Source organism: Fulmarus glacialis, unplaced genomic scaffold (genome assembly GCF_000690835.1).
Source record: "Fulmarus glacialis isolate BGI_N327 unplaced genomic scaffold, ASM69083v1 scaffold22433, whole genome shotgun sequence".
Classification (NCBI taxonomy): domain Eukaryota; kingdom Metazoa; phylum Chordata; class Aves; order Procellariiformes; family Procellariidae; genus Fulmarus; species Fulmarus glacialis.
In genome coordinates, this window is record NW_009201303.1 from 47,857 (window position 1) to 60,658 (window position 12,802).

At 48.5% G+C, this 12,802-nt stretch overlaps 1 protein-coding gene across 1 annotated transcript in view; it reads right to left on the bottom strand.

Annotated features, from left to right (window-relative positions):
• Positions 1-9,059, bottom strand: part of FRMD4A (FERM domain containing 4A) — a 32,558-nt gene extending 23,499 nt beyond the window's left edge. Inside the window, exons 1-2 of the mRNA XM_009573905.1 lie at positions 8,925-9,059; positions 3,410-3,551 (exon numbers count right to left, since the gene is read on the bottom strand). Coding sequence (XP_009572200.1) covers positions 3,410-3,551; positions 8,925-8,972 — 190 coding nt within the window. The 5' untranslated portion in view covers positions 8,973-9,059. The remainder of the gene's footprint in view (positions 1-3,409; positions 3,552-8,924) is intronic.
• Between the last annotated feature and the right edge of the window lie 3,743 nt (positions 9,060-12,802).

A 12,802-nucleotide genomic window follows, 5' to 3' on the forward strand; every position in this document is an offset into this window, starting at 1 on the left:
GGATGCGCTCAGATATCCTGTGGGCGACCTGTCTTCGCGAGCCCCCGCGCTCACGGGCCGTGCCGGAGGCCGCGCGGGTGCTGTTTATCCGCTCCATCGCCCGCCAGGGCGGTCCAGCTGGGAGGCGGCCCCGCCAGATGGAGCAGCGGGGGCCGGGGAACCGGCTGGGGCTCTGCCGTGGCATTTTCAAATGTAAACAGGCCCCTGCACAGGAAACCTCCACCGCTGATGAAGGAATGGGGCTCAGGGGGCCGGAGGCTCCTCAAACATGTCGGTGGAGCTAAAGCAGAGGTGCTCCTCTGTGGTCTCTCCTCTGCCCACTGAGATGAAGAAGGCAGTCTGGGGTTCAGTCCAACAATAACCCAGCAGTAACAGGGCTCCTCACTAGCTAGGAGCCCTGCAGAGCTCTTAAGGCACAGACTGAAGAAAAAAATCCACCTTAGACCTAACCTGATTTCACTTCGATAATTATCTCTGCTGGCTTTGATTAGCAGAGCTTTTACTCCTGGGCAAATCTTGCCCCAGATGTCCAGGGATGGCCCAAAGATCCTAAGCAGAAGAGCCAGAAGGGCCAGCAGCCCACTGTTTTGGGGACCCCCTTCAGAGCCAAAATGAGAACAAAAGTTAAAGAGCGAGCTTATCAGAAATGGACAACTCTGCAGTGGACACAGACTGAGATCGAGGGCCTGGGAAACACAGAGGAGCTTAGGCTTTGGCCCTGAATTGCTGTGACCATGGGGAAGTCACTGCCCCAGTGTAAGACTCCATCTCCCCTCTCCTGTGTCTTGAGACCGTAAGTGATGTGGGGCGGCGATTGTCTCGCACTGCACAGCAGGATCTTGGCCAGACACTGTGACAGCTGAAAGCAACAACAAATATTTCCTTTCAGCCTTGCTGCAATCCCAGGGGAGACATGCCAGCTTCAGCGTGCTCCTCATGGCACTGACAGCCCCTTCAGTGAGGAGGAGTGAGATGGAGAGAGGAAGTGGCTACAAGTAGTTTCCAGGAAAAAAGGACTAAGAAGAGTAGGGAAGCGGGGGCAAACAGAGATTCAGTCCTGCCCTTGTGATTTCGAGTCACTCGGGGTATTTATAGCCTGGAAATCTACTGTGGCCACTTAATCATTTGCACTTATTCTCTGCAGTGCGCAGGGTGTACCGCGATAACCCATCATTGTTGTGATTGTGTGCCGATCTTCGGCACAATGGGAGGAAACGCAAAGGCTGGGACGGAGCCGGTGACTGTGCCCAGCGGGACAGGCAGCAAATGCCCCCTCCCATCCAGTGGGACAGGGCTGGGTCACCTCTGCCAGCCGGGCTCGAGGGAAGGGGCTCTTAGAACAGAGGGGTCTTGGTGACTGTGTGGAAGAAATCCAGTGTCTCCAATTCCCTGGTATGTGTCTTCCTCTGCCAGACATCTTCACTCTATACTTCCTTGCAGCTGCTTGTAGCTGCTGGAAGGCACACAGCAGCAGCAAACCCCACAGCTTTCTTTAATATTTTGGGGAGGGCCCTGTCCTCACAGCTGGTAGGCATCTGAACACAGGCAGCTCTGAACACAGGAACCTGGAGGGAGCCATGCTCACCTGGCCCACCAGCAGCACCTCGACTGAAACAGAGGTTCACACCGTCCTCCTTACGCATCCAGGTAGACTGATCCACCTACCCTGGCCTGAAGAAATGACTCACCTTGTCAATGAACTTTGCATGGGTCTAGTCACTAGTGCAATTCTGCTGAGTCTGCAAACCCCATGCTCAGCCAGAAGGAACTTGAGCAGGGAGCAAAAAAAAAACCAGAAATAAAAGCACGGGCAGCTCCCAGTTTGGTATTTCCATCCACGTAACCCTGATAGGTGCTGGCCCTACAGGAGCTTTTCTGGGCCTGATTTTCTGCTGGCTTTCACCTGGCTACTGCTCTCCCAGTGTGACAGCAGAAGCAGACCCCCCATGTTTTTTTCCAGGAAGGGAAAAAGTCAGCGTATTAATATGAAGACAGGATTACTACCAAGTAGCTCTCACAAACTTGGGAATGGTGCCCAGGAGGCCAAGATCTTGGAAAGACCTTAAGAACTTCCTTGGGGTACTTAATGTTATTTACTTTCCAGCAGGAGAGCTGGAAAAAGTGCCAAACAAAGAGCTCCAACAACCCGACACCAGTCTGGGAGCTGCTCAGCTACTGCAACTCCCTAAGCGATGGGAAGCACAGACGGTGGATTGTATACTTCCTCAGGAGGACCTAAGGAGCAGAAAGGCATCTCTGTTTGCAGGAAAGGCAAGGAACTGCACAGCAGGCTGCTCTGGAGCTCTGTAAGCACTGCACGTTTTAACCCCTCGCTGGACATTTTCCAGGCAGGAGAGGGTGGCTTTTAAGAGACATGAAGGATACAGTGATGCAAAGCTGGTCTACTACACCAGTGTAGGTTCAGTTTTAAAGCATGTGTGTTCTTAGGTGGACTCTTCCTTGTCAAGCAGGAGAAGGTTATTCTCTGGCGTTACACATCTCAAAACAATGGATTTCGATAACTTGACAGTTAACAGAGGGCATTTAATTGACTGGAACTGTTAACTGTAGTGATACCAGCAACTTTGCCCTCCTGAAGAGCTTCTTACCTGAGCAGCTTCAAGCTCCTCGCAAACTATTAATCCTCGCTTTGCTCCTGGAGTGACATTTAGCACTGTTATACACACAGCTTGCCCCACTGAGACTGACAGAAGAGTTTCAGAGAAATACAGACAAGTTCCTGACTCCTCTTCCCTGGTCCTTCTCCTCTGATGCTCTAGCTCTCCTCCGTATCAACTTCTCTTGGATTTCTTTCACAGATTATGTCTTCCTCATAAAGGAAGGGGCTCTAAGCCACAAAAAGAAACCTCTAGGTCCCCACAATAGTATGGTGGAGAGTGCTAGGCAATAGCTCTTCAAAGCCTGGGACACCAGGCAAACTCCAGCAACAGAGAGGCAAAGCAGATGTGCACTCTGTGAAAAAGCCACCCTGCCTCAACACTGCTGAAGGACAACACCAATTCCCAGCCTCGGGTTCCTTAGTGACTGCTTCCTCACTGCTGGTTGAGGGCTCCTTCACAAACGCATCTGCCTAGGGATGAGTGGGTGCCAAAGGGTGATTATGATAGAAACTGTGAAGAGAGACCAGGTCTCAGCTGGAAAGCGAGAGGTTGGAGATGACATCCTGGGGCCAAAGAGGAAACAAGCAGCGGTAATGAGAGAGGGGGAGGTTGCTGCCTGAGCTGTTTGTGGGGCAATGTGCTGAGAGACGGACTGACACCTGGACAGACAGAAAGGCTAAAGGGAAGTGACTTTCATTTCTGCAGTGCAGCTTCTGGCTGCTCCCCATTATACCACGGCCATGGCCCTTCCCACCATATTCTCTCCAGTTACAGGATAAAGCACCTACCTGATGACAGAAGACTCCCGCTGCTGCCGCTGATAATTTTGCCTTTACTCCCCATGTTGGCCAGCTTTGAGGTCTTGAGCGTTCCAGTTTCGGTCAGGTCAATCGCAATCTCACTCAGGCTTCTTGCAGCATGAATCTTGGACTGGACATGAACACAGGAGTTAGTATCTAGTGCTTCTTTAAAGTTCACAGAAGGAAAAAGTCCTTTTGCTGTGGCAGGAAGCAGACCTCCACAGCAAACTTGGATTATTTTACAAGAATAGAAGCAATCTGGCACGGTATTCATTGCTGCACTTTTTATATTCTTAAGTGGGTACAATTCTGGCATTGCTTCCTGTTGTTTGTTATTTTCTCTGCTTTGCCATGCACATTTTTGCCTCTTAAACAAACTATGCATGGAGTCACTGTGTTACCACATACAATAAGAAACCTTCAGAAATGCAAGGCTAAAGACCACCTCTAGCATCTAAAGGAAGCGTAGAGGGGCCTTTCCAAATCTGCAATGAGCTTTGGACCAAGACACAGTGAGGACATGGCTTAAATGGGCTGTCATCACAAGCTGGAAGAAAATACTGGCAGGAAAACACGTTCAGGTTATGGTCCAGACCAACAAGCTGCATGCAATGCCCCTGCTGTGAGGGACCTCTTCAAAGCATTAACATTACTCCAGTAAGAAACAACAGCCGGCCCCAGCTCAGTAACTGACCACCACCAAATGTTAACAATCTAAGCACCTCCAGGGGAAAGTAAACGTGCATACTGCATAAGCCTATAGAACAGAACAGAACAGAACAGAATAGAATAGAATATTGTATTATATTTCCGTTGGAAGGGACCTCCAACGATCATCTAGTCCTCTTCCTATCTTAGGAGGGAATGAATTGACTTCCTAAGATGTCATCCTTTCTCCATTGGTTATGGAAGGACTCGAGACAACAAAATGCCCAGAAAGTTCAGGTGAGACAACTCTAGAACTCTCTCTTCGTTGAGCAGTGAGCTCCGTTGTGGTTATGCCCACAGAGCCAACAAAGGCAGAAAACGTTCAGGGCAAGAGGGTTAGCGGCACTAAGCAATGAAATGAGCATGGTCGCTGCTTGCAGGGTTGGGCTCACTCAGTCCTAGTGGCTGCCCTGCCTCTGCAATACAAACCCCACTGTTAGTAGCTCACCATCTATCTCCAGTCCATTCTCCTGGCAGCCTCTAGCAGGTGCTTAACATGAACAAGAGGATCAAGAACATTGATCAAAGTTGCTGGGGATGGCCCTTCAGTTATATCCCTAGCACTACTGGGAAGAAGAACCCTAAATACGAGGGTGTCTTGGGTAGCCATAAGAATTTTTCAGTCCTTTTTGTGACCCGTACAGCCTTACGATCACCTTAAAATAGCAACTGCCACAGCAGAACAACCCCAAAGCCTCTCTAGTCCTCTATCTCGTTTCTGACTGGGGTCATCTCCAAGCACTTCAGAAAAAAATATACAGAAACTTTTCATTAAGCCGTTGTGGAATAATCTGTCCACATGGAAAATTTCCTCCTGCCTCTTCTGAACTAATGCTTATGCTCTGAGCTCTATTTTACGTCTTGGTTGTTGAATTCACTTCAGGTAACAAGCCATGCTAACACGGAGGAAACTGACAACGAGGAAGAAGCTCGCTGTCTGTAACATGGCACACAAAGATGACTGCTATTTCATCTCAGACCTGGAAATCGGCTTCTTGCTCACTGACCCTCATGTGAGCTCCTCAGTCATGGATGAAGGGAGCTTGGAGCTCAGCCCATCGCCCAAATCTCGCAAGTCCTGCTGCTGAGCTTCAATTAGCATGGCCTCGCAGGGCCACTGACCTGCAATTTCTACTTCCCAGAACCCAGAAAGTTGTTGGGACATTGTGCCAAGGCTCTCCAGCTGCACAAAGACTTTTGTTCAACAGGATGGTGAAGCCCAAGTTCACGTGAGCATTCACCTCTGCACCTCCTCAAGGCCATAAGAGAATCTCAGCCCTAGTCATACAGTTCAGGAGACAGGCACATCATTAGAGTGCTAACAAATCAGAAGCTGATTGATGCCCACGTACCAGGGTGTGATCTGTTCCCACTAGAACTAACACGAGATGGGACTACAAGGAACGCTTGCCATGATGGGATTTTCAGTGTTATTTCACATCCTAAGGAAGCAGAAATCATTTTAACAAGAACTAAGGCTGAACTGATGGCTGAGTGCTCACCACACTGAGCTTCACTCTTAGCTCTGTTACTGATTTGCTATGGGGCTCTGGGTAAGACACTTAAGGTTAAATCTTAGCGATCCCCTGCCTGTTTGCACATCAATGAAATAATAAGGGAAGTAAAATGTCTCCCTGTTGCACACTATATTTTTAAGATTAATTTAAGACTTCAAATGAAGACAGCACTGGGAGAGCCTCATACTGAAAACACTCTCAGAAGTATTATCATAATTTAATATTCTTGGGTATTTATAGCCTCTATCATTACCATTCAGAGGTACCCAAATGCCTCACAAGCTTATTTCCACAACAACCCCAAGAATAGGGCGTGTACACTCACTTATTTGAGTGCAGAGGCTGAACTACCTGCCAAGATGTCAGAGCAGATCAGGCAACCAGTACTGACCCTCTTAAACTAATGATACAACCCGTTAGACACCCCTCATTTCCAGCAGCTCCTCCCCAAACTCAGCCCCGGGAGAAGGATAGCACTCTTCTAACTTCTTGGATCTGAGGTTCCAGGTCAGAAACAAGGTTTGTGAAAGATGTTCTCCAAATAGCTCTGGAAGGTTAGTTCTAGGTGAACAGGAACATCCCTGCTTTTATCTAACGAGATTTCCTGCTACTTGAGTTTCGATAAGGAGCCTGAGCACAAACTGCTATCTTGCTGCAATGTCAGATCTTTGGAAGTAGTAAGTCTTCACGCTGCTGCTATCCTGGTGATTTATTCGCTGCAGGTGCGTACACGCTGTATGACCCTACATATATGTAGGGTTATGTATACCTTGTATAACCCCAAGAACAGCCATACTGGTCAAAACCAGTATCTGGCTAACCCAATATACTGAGTCCTTGAAGCAGATGTCTAGGAAAGGTACAAACCCCAAGTCTGCACAGACAGATCCTGCCCTCCCGCTCTGTGAGGCAGTGGTTTTCCTGTATTTGTACGATAGTTACAGCGAGAAGCCCTGTAGTTTATTTCCACTCATATTCAGACTGCAAATGAGAGCACACTCTGGCCCTACCTGTTTGACTAGGCACTAACCAAAACGCTGAGTGAAGGCAATGCAACTGGAGGCTGTGGTTCTGGCCAGCACGCCAAGCCAGCAGCAGCTGGAAGTGTGCCCTACATAGGGCAAATGAAAAAATAGTGTGAGACCGAAGCCTGGCATCCCTGGAGCCAGAAGAGAGGAAAAGCAAACCAGAAGAGAGCAGATAGGGAATCAGCAGGGCAGAGTGATCTTCCTCCACAGAGGGTGCAATCCAAACCTGCTGAAGCTGGGTGAAGGTTTTAGATTCGACCGCAGTTGTGCTAATGGTGCCCTGCACTAAACAGTTGGGATGGAGCATCTCCTGAAAGGAATGGGGTTAATTTTCCATGCTGCTCAATCCCTGCTGCCTCTGCTGCCTACAGCAATGCCAATCAGCGTCGGGTGGTCTTGTGCTTTGGACAGCCACTCACCAGCAGCAGGAATCAGACCAACAGCTCATTTCATACAGGCCACTGAACAGGAGCCAGCGTGAGGCCTGGGATAGACTTTGTACTGACAGCACAATAGTGGAAAGCTAGATTACATCCCATTAGCGCTCCCTCGGGCCCTGCAGTCCCTCCAGGCTCAAAAATTTTAAAGCACTTAGCGCAGACCTGCCAAGTCTCATTTACATGGAGGGAGACTGGCTCGTTCATGAGTCATTTCAACGCATGGGGCCAAACTGATCCCCAGTGTTGTTCTGACAGGGTCAGAGGATGAAGAAAAATCCATCAGTGAAATGCAAGAGTAGATGGACACTAGGGATGAATTTATGCCTCTTGCTTGCAGTGATGGGGCTTTGCTGCAGGTGATTTTTTGAAACCCTTGGCCTATTTTCTACCGGTTCATTCATCCAAAAAGCCTTACGCTTGGAGGAACGTGCTGTTGGGAATTCCCACAAAAAGAGACTTCTCAAGGCTTCTAGGCCAAACATTTGATTGACTTGGTGCAGTCAACAGAGCGAAGACATGCCTTGAAGTCCTGCTGCATCTGTCTCCTGAAAAAAAGGGAAGCTGACAGGAGTTCTGCATGCTGACATGTTCACTTGGAAAGCTGGCGATCTTTTCAGTCTCCACGTTACGCTTTGATTGCAGGGAGAGAGAGACAGATCAGTGGGGAGCGAGACGCTGGGAACTCGGCGAGCTGGCAGGAGTTCAACGCAGAGTGAGGCCGCAAAGAAGGCTGGGACCTCACTTCCTTGCAAAAGGGTCAAAATCCAGGCAAAGCTGATTTTATTTCTTTTTAAAATCAAGTGAAGGGCTATTCCAGTGGAGTTGTGCAGAAGGTCCAGATCCAACTGGTGCCCAGTTATGTGAGGAGCATGGGGTTCAAGCTTGCTTTATCACTATGTCATATCTCCCGCCATCTTGTTTACACCACTGGAGTGAAGGCTCAGTTGCAGTGAGCTCCAGCAGGCTTTTTCTTCTAAGTTTGTTTTTATTTTTCTTTCTTTTGTCAAAACGATATGAAATGCCAAGTTTGAACATGAAAGGAGGGAGTATCTAAGTTTTGCTTTGAAGTTGGGGATTCAACTGAAGTGGGGACTCAGATTTAAGGGGATGCGAAACCATGCGACCTGAAACTCTTGAGAGCTGAAACGAAGACATTTCACATCACCCCACTGTGGAGTATGTTTTACTGGTTTTCAAAAGCAAAGCACACATGGGTACAGTGTCCTGAAGTGACCAGCAGGATGAATTGAACAGATCAATTAAAATTGATGGATCTATCAATCTTGACAGCATCACGTCAAAGATTAGGAAAACAGACTAAAATACCAGCTCCCTTAAGAGAAAGGGACAAAAATATTTGTATGCCTTAACTTCAAAGCCTCAGCGTGACTACCGGGATTATTGTGACAAAGCACACTGACATGGTCACAGACGTGACAGGCTGACAAATGAGGGCTGGTGGGTGGTGCTGTCTGTAGGAGTGTGAGAGAGGGGAGATCAGATTGAAACACAATCTGCCAACAACAAAAGAAGTCACTGAAGGGAAGTCCTGGGCATTTAAGAGACCCAGTTTCTTACCAAAGAAATGGGAGGAGGAGGGAATGTCCTTTTGTTAGTTGGTTGCTTGGACCTAAATACCTTGCAGCTAGATCAGCAAATCCATCTGGCTAAAAGTAAAACAAAATAAACTTCTGTTTGTTTGCTGAGTTGTTTTTGTTGAGAGCAAAACAGAGAGAGCTATGCTGGGACCATGGGGAGTGAGAAGGACTCACCCACCGCAACATGCACTTCCCACCTCCAACATGCTTACCTTGCTTTGCTTTCTGTCCAGGTAGAACTGATGTTGACTAATGGCCATAGCCCAGATAGACTTTATTAGTGCTGGACAGGCGTACCACGTATGCACAGCGATGCCACTATGCCCAAAAGTCCTCCTGGTCACAGATGCCCTGGAGAGGAGAAAAGAATGAACTGGGGTTACACCAAGGTTTCCTCACGTAGTTTTCTGTGGCAGAACCTATCACACACCTCATAGTAAAAGCTGCTGTCTTGACTGCGCACACCCTTGTGCTAATGGGAAAAAATGCTTAAGAGAACAGCAATAAATAGCTACTCAAGCCAGGAGAGCATTTACTTTAAATAACTCCTCAGTGAGCAAGCTCCAGAGGACTAACAGTAAAGACCATCCAGTTTGTCCAGTTCAAACTGTATTCCTGGGTTTGGCTGAGCTGATGCTGACCTGCTACGTGTCCCAGGGCAGTCACTAATGCCAAAGCATGTGTGAACCCTCTGTGTCTCATCACATGCTGAGACACCCGAGGCCAAGTCCTCACACCCTCCACCCACTACCTCTGGCTTTGGATGGTGGCTCTCAAATATTAGGACCCAGGTGACAGCTAAAGATCCACAGGATCAATGGCTGCTTTAGAGAATGTGGGAGAAACTCTTCCTCTTCTTGATTTCCTCACTTGTAAACAGATGCAGCAGGACTTACCACATGGTATAGGAAAGGGGAGCTGTGAGGTTTGGAGAGGGCTGCCTAGTGCCCTGGAGAGAAGAATGTTCCTCAGCGATTAGCTGAGTGAATATAAAACCAGGAAAAATAAGAGCTAAATGTTTCCTCTCTGGGACTCCCAATTGTCCTCAAATATTAGCAAAAAACACAGGTTAGGTTTCCCCATGCTTTCACAGCTGTACAAAACTGTTTGATTATTCCTCCCCACCCCTCAACTCTAACCCCACCAGCAGAGCCCCTGACACTGGCACACCAGCACACAGACGCTCACAGCATCCTGGTCTGCAGAACCCCTCCCGCTGCAGGGATGCAGCACTGGCTGGAGTAAACCAAGCCTCCGATCTACAGAGCCCCAAATAAATGAGGTCCTCCTTTCCCATCTGTTAACAACAGTCTTGTGGTGGAGTACAATTATGAAACGAACGTGAGCACTGGTACACAGGCTAGCTCAGAAACACAACACTTTTGTTACAGCCTTTCACGTAGCGACGTGGATGGTGAGGAGGGGCCAGTGCAAGAGGAGCAGGGTGTGCTACAGAGGGGCTGCCACAGCCCACAGCCAGCAGGCACTCCATGCGTTGCAGATGTGGAGGTGACACTGCAGGACAGCCCAGGAGTTCTACTGTGTAGTGCAAGGGATGGACCCCCCACAAGTCCTGAAGCCTGCTGAGGCTGTGGCTCCCCTTCTGCACCTGCACTGGCCACCTCTCCTCTGGTGCCTGTGGGCTACCACCCTGTCCAAAACTGGAGGTGAACGTTGGGAGGGGAGGCACATGGTCAAAGAAAGTTGTGATAGAGCCAAGAACGAAAGAAAAGCAAAACTCTGCAGTGAAATGGGAATTGCTGGCCAGGTTCAGCTTGGGAGACAGCTGACAGCTCTTGTGTCAGGGCCTTTTCAGTGCTGCAAAATGTTTTAAAGTCAAAATGCAAAGCTACAAATCGGAGTGAAATTTCTCTGAGAAAACAGCCGCAGCCAATGCAAACAAGGTCTGAGGCAACTGGGATCTCATGTTTCAGTGTTACCCTCTGCTAAGTCCTTTCCATGCGACTGGAGCAGAAGACCTTGTCCTGTTACGAGTATCGTTCTTGTGAGAAAACTCTCCCTGGATGCAACAGGACGGTGGCTGGTGGTCCTAATGAGGATGGGTGCTGGGCTGCCTCATCCCTGTCACTGGACAGGGAATGAAGGCTGTGCTGGGAGGTGCTCTTGAAGTTGAGGCTGGAGAGGGGATCCAACTCTGGACGCTTTATGTTGGTTTAAGGGACACAAACCACCGGAGCACATTGGCACATAAGGCTCTAAGGCACTCAAACATGGGCTAAAGCCTTAATTCTGGTTTCATCCTATTCAGTTCAAACGCAGTTACTTGTTTTGAACTCTCAGAAACATACTCTGCAAGCCATTCATCTTCTCATCTTAAAAGCAGTGATTTCCAATTTTTTTTCTTTTTGGGATTTGTACATGTTTCCCATCAAAACTGCAGACCCCATTAGAAAGTCTGCAGACTCAGCTAGTCAGAGCTGTGGATTTGCTTTTCACAGCTGTCTTTTGGGGACCTGTGAAAGATACCCATGGGTGTTTTTTCTACGACTTTTCTCCACGCATGCCACATGCGCTATGGAATTAACCCTGTCGATACCCCCTAAAACATATCGTTTCCCTCCTTTATGGGATAAGTAGCCACGATGAAGAGAGGTTAAATGGCTTCTTCGGGACAGGAAGCCACGGGCAGAGACCAGGCTTAAAAACATACATTGTGCTGCCCAGCCCTGGCCACAACCAGGGAGCCGTGCTTGATCTCCTGCGAGTGTGGCTTTGCTGACTCAGGCTCTGGTTTGGCTACACAGAGAGGAATGCAGAGAGAGCACCGTGTTGGCTACTCCTCCGCCTCCACACACGGAACAACTCCTCGCAGGAGTCCATCCCACTTGGCTGGGAGGCTACAACCCGAGCCGTGTTCCCAACCACGCCACTGCAACATGCCTTGCTGCTTTACAGCCAGCATACCATTTTGACCTGGATGCTGGTACTCTCTGGATATGAAAATCAACCAGCTGAATTCCCTTGTAGTGAGAAAGTACCAGGCTGACAGCCTGGGACAGGGTTTTGTCCTCCTGGTGTTGATTCAGAGAAACAGCGCAATGGAACAAAAAACGGAAGCTCTTCTGTGTCAGTAATTCCTATCATCTAAATACAAATGAGACAGAAGAGGTTCCTCTGTGTGGTTACATTTCATGCACAACATTAAGTAGCAAATATCATCATGATTTTAACGTCCCAGAGCTATTTGCTTTCTTTTCCTTGCAATCGCTGCTTACAGGAAACGGCCAGCCTGGGCATTTAGGGGCTTCTTGCTGCTGGTTGCTTGCAGCACGCGTTTCTGACGCCTCATACCCTGCTGGAGGCTCGGTGAGGGAAGGAGTACACCACCCCCAGCTCCCGCTGCTGGAAGATGTCCCAGCGTATTCTCAACTTTGGGAATTTGGTTTGCCAGATTTCATGCGACTATTTACATGCTTAATATTAAGCAGATGCTTCAAGGCTCTGCTGACCTGGAGCTGCAGAATGGTATGAGCTGCTCTACTCAGTTTTTAACAAAATGCACCTATGGAGACAGGCACCGTTGTATTGGTGTGACCATGTTCGTATCAGGGCAAATAAGCACAGAAACTGCATGCAAAATTCCCCTAATAAAAATACATATATTAGTACACAGATAGGCACGGGAAACAGGTGAAACAGGATCACAGCTGAGCGATCAGCAAAACACGCTACTACCAGCAGCACGTCAAATCAGTCTAGGAAGAGAGCTGGCTTCCATCAGCCGTATTCATACTTAATTTGCAAGTGGGACACTGCTTTTAGCGAGAACAAGTTACAGAGCAATATACACACTGGTCACTGTCTGCAGTAACCATCCACTAATGCAAAGGAGCAAGGGGTGCAGAACGCATGGATTAGATGCAGCACAGTCACTTGAACTCACTCTCTCACACGTTAGGTCTCTAAAGTAAGAAAAAAAAGACTCCTGTGCCAAAAAGACTGATGGGCTTTCATCCAGACTGCCGGTAAACCTCTGGTACCGTGCCATTCCTTTCAGTTGCACTACTGAATATTTATTTACAAGGAAGCATGTGAGTACAAAATCTGGCGCCCATCTCCAGGCTCCAAG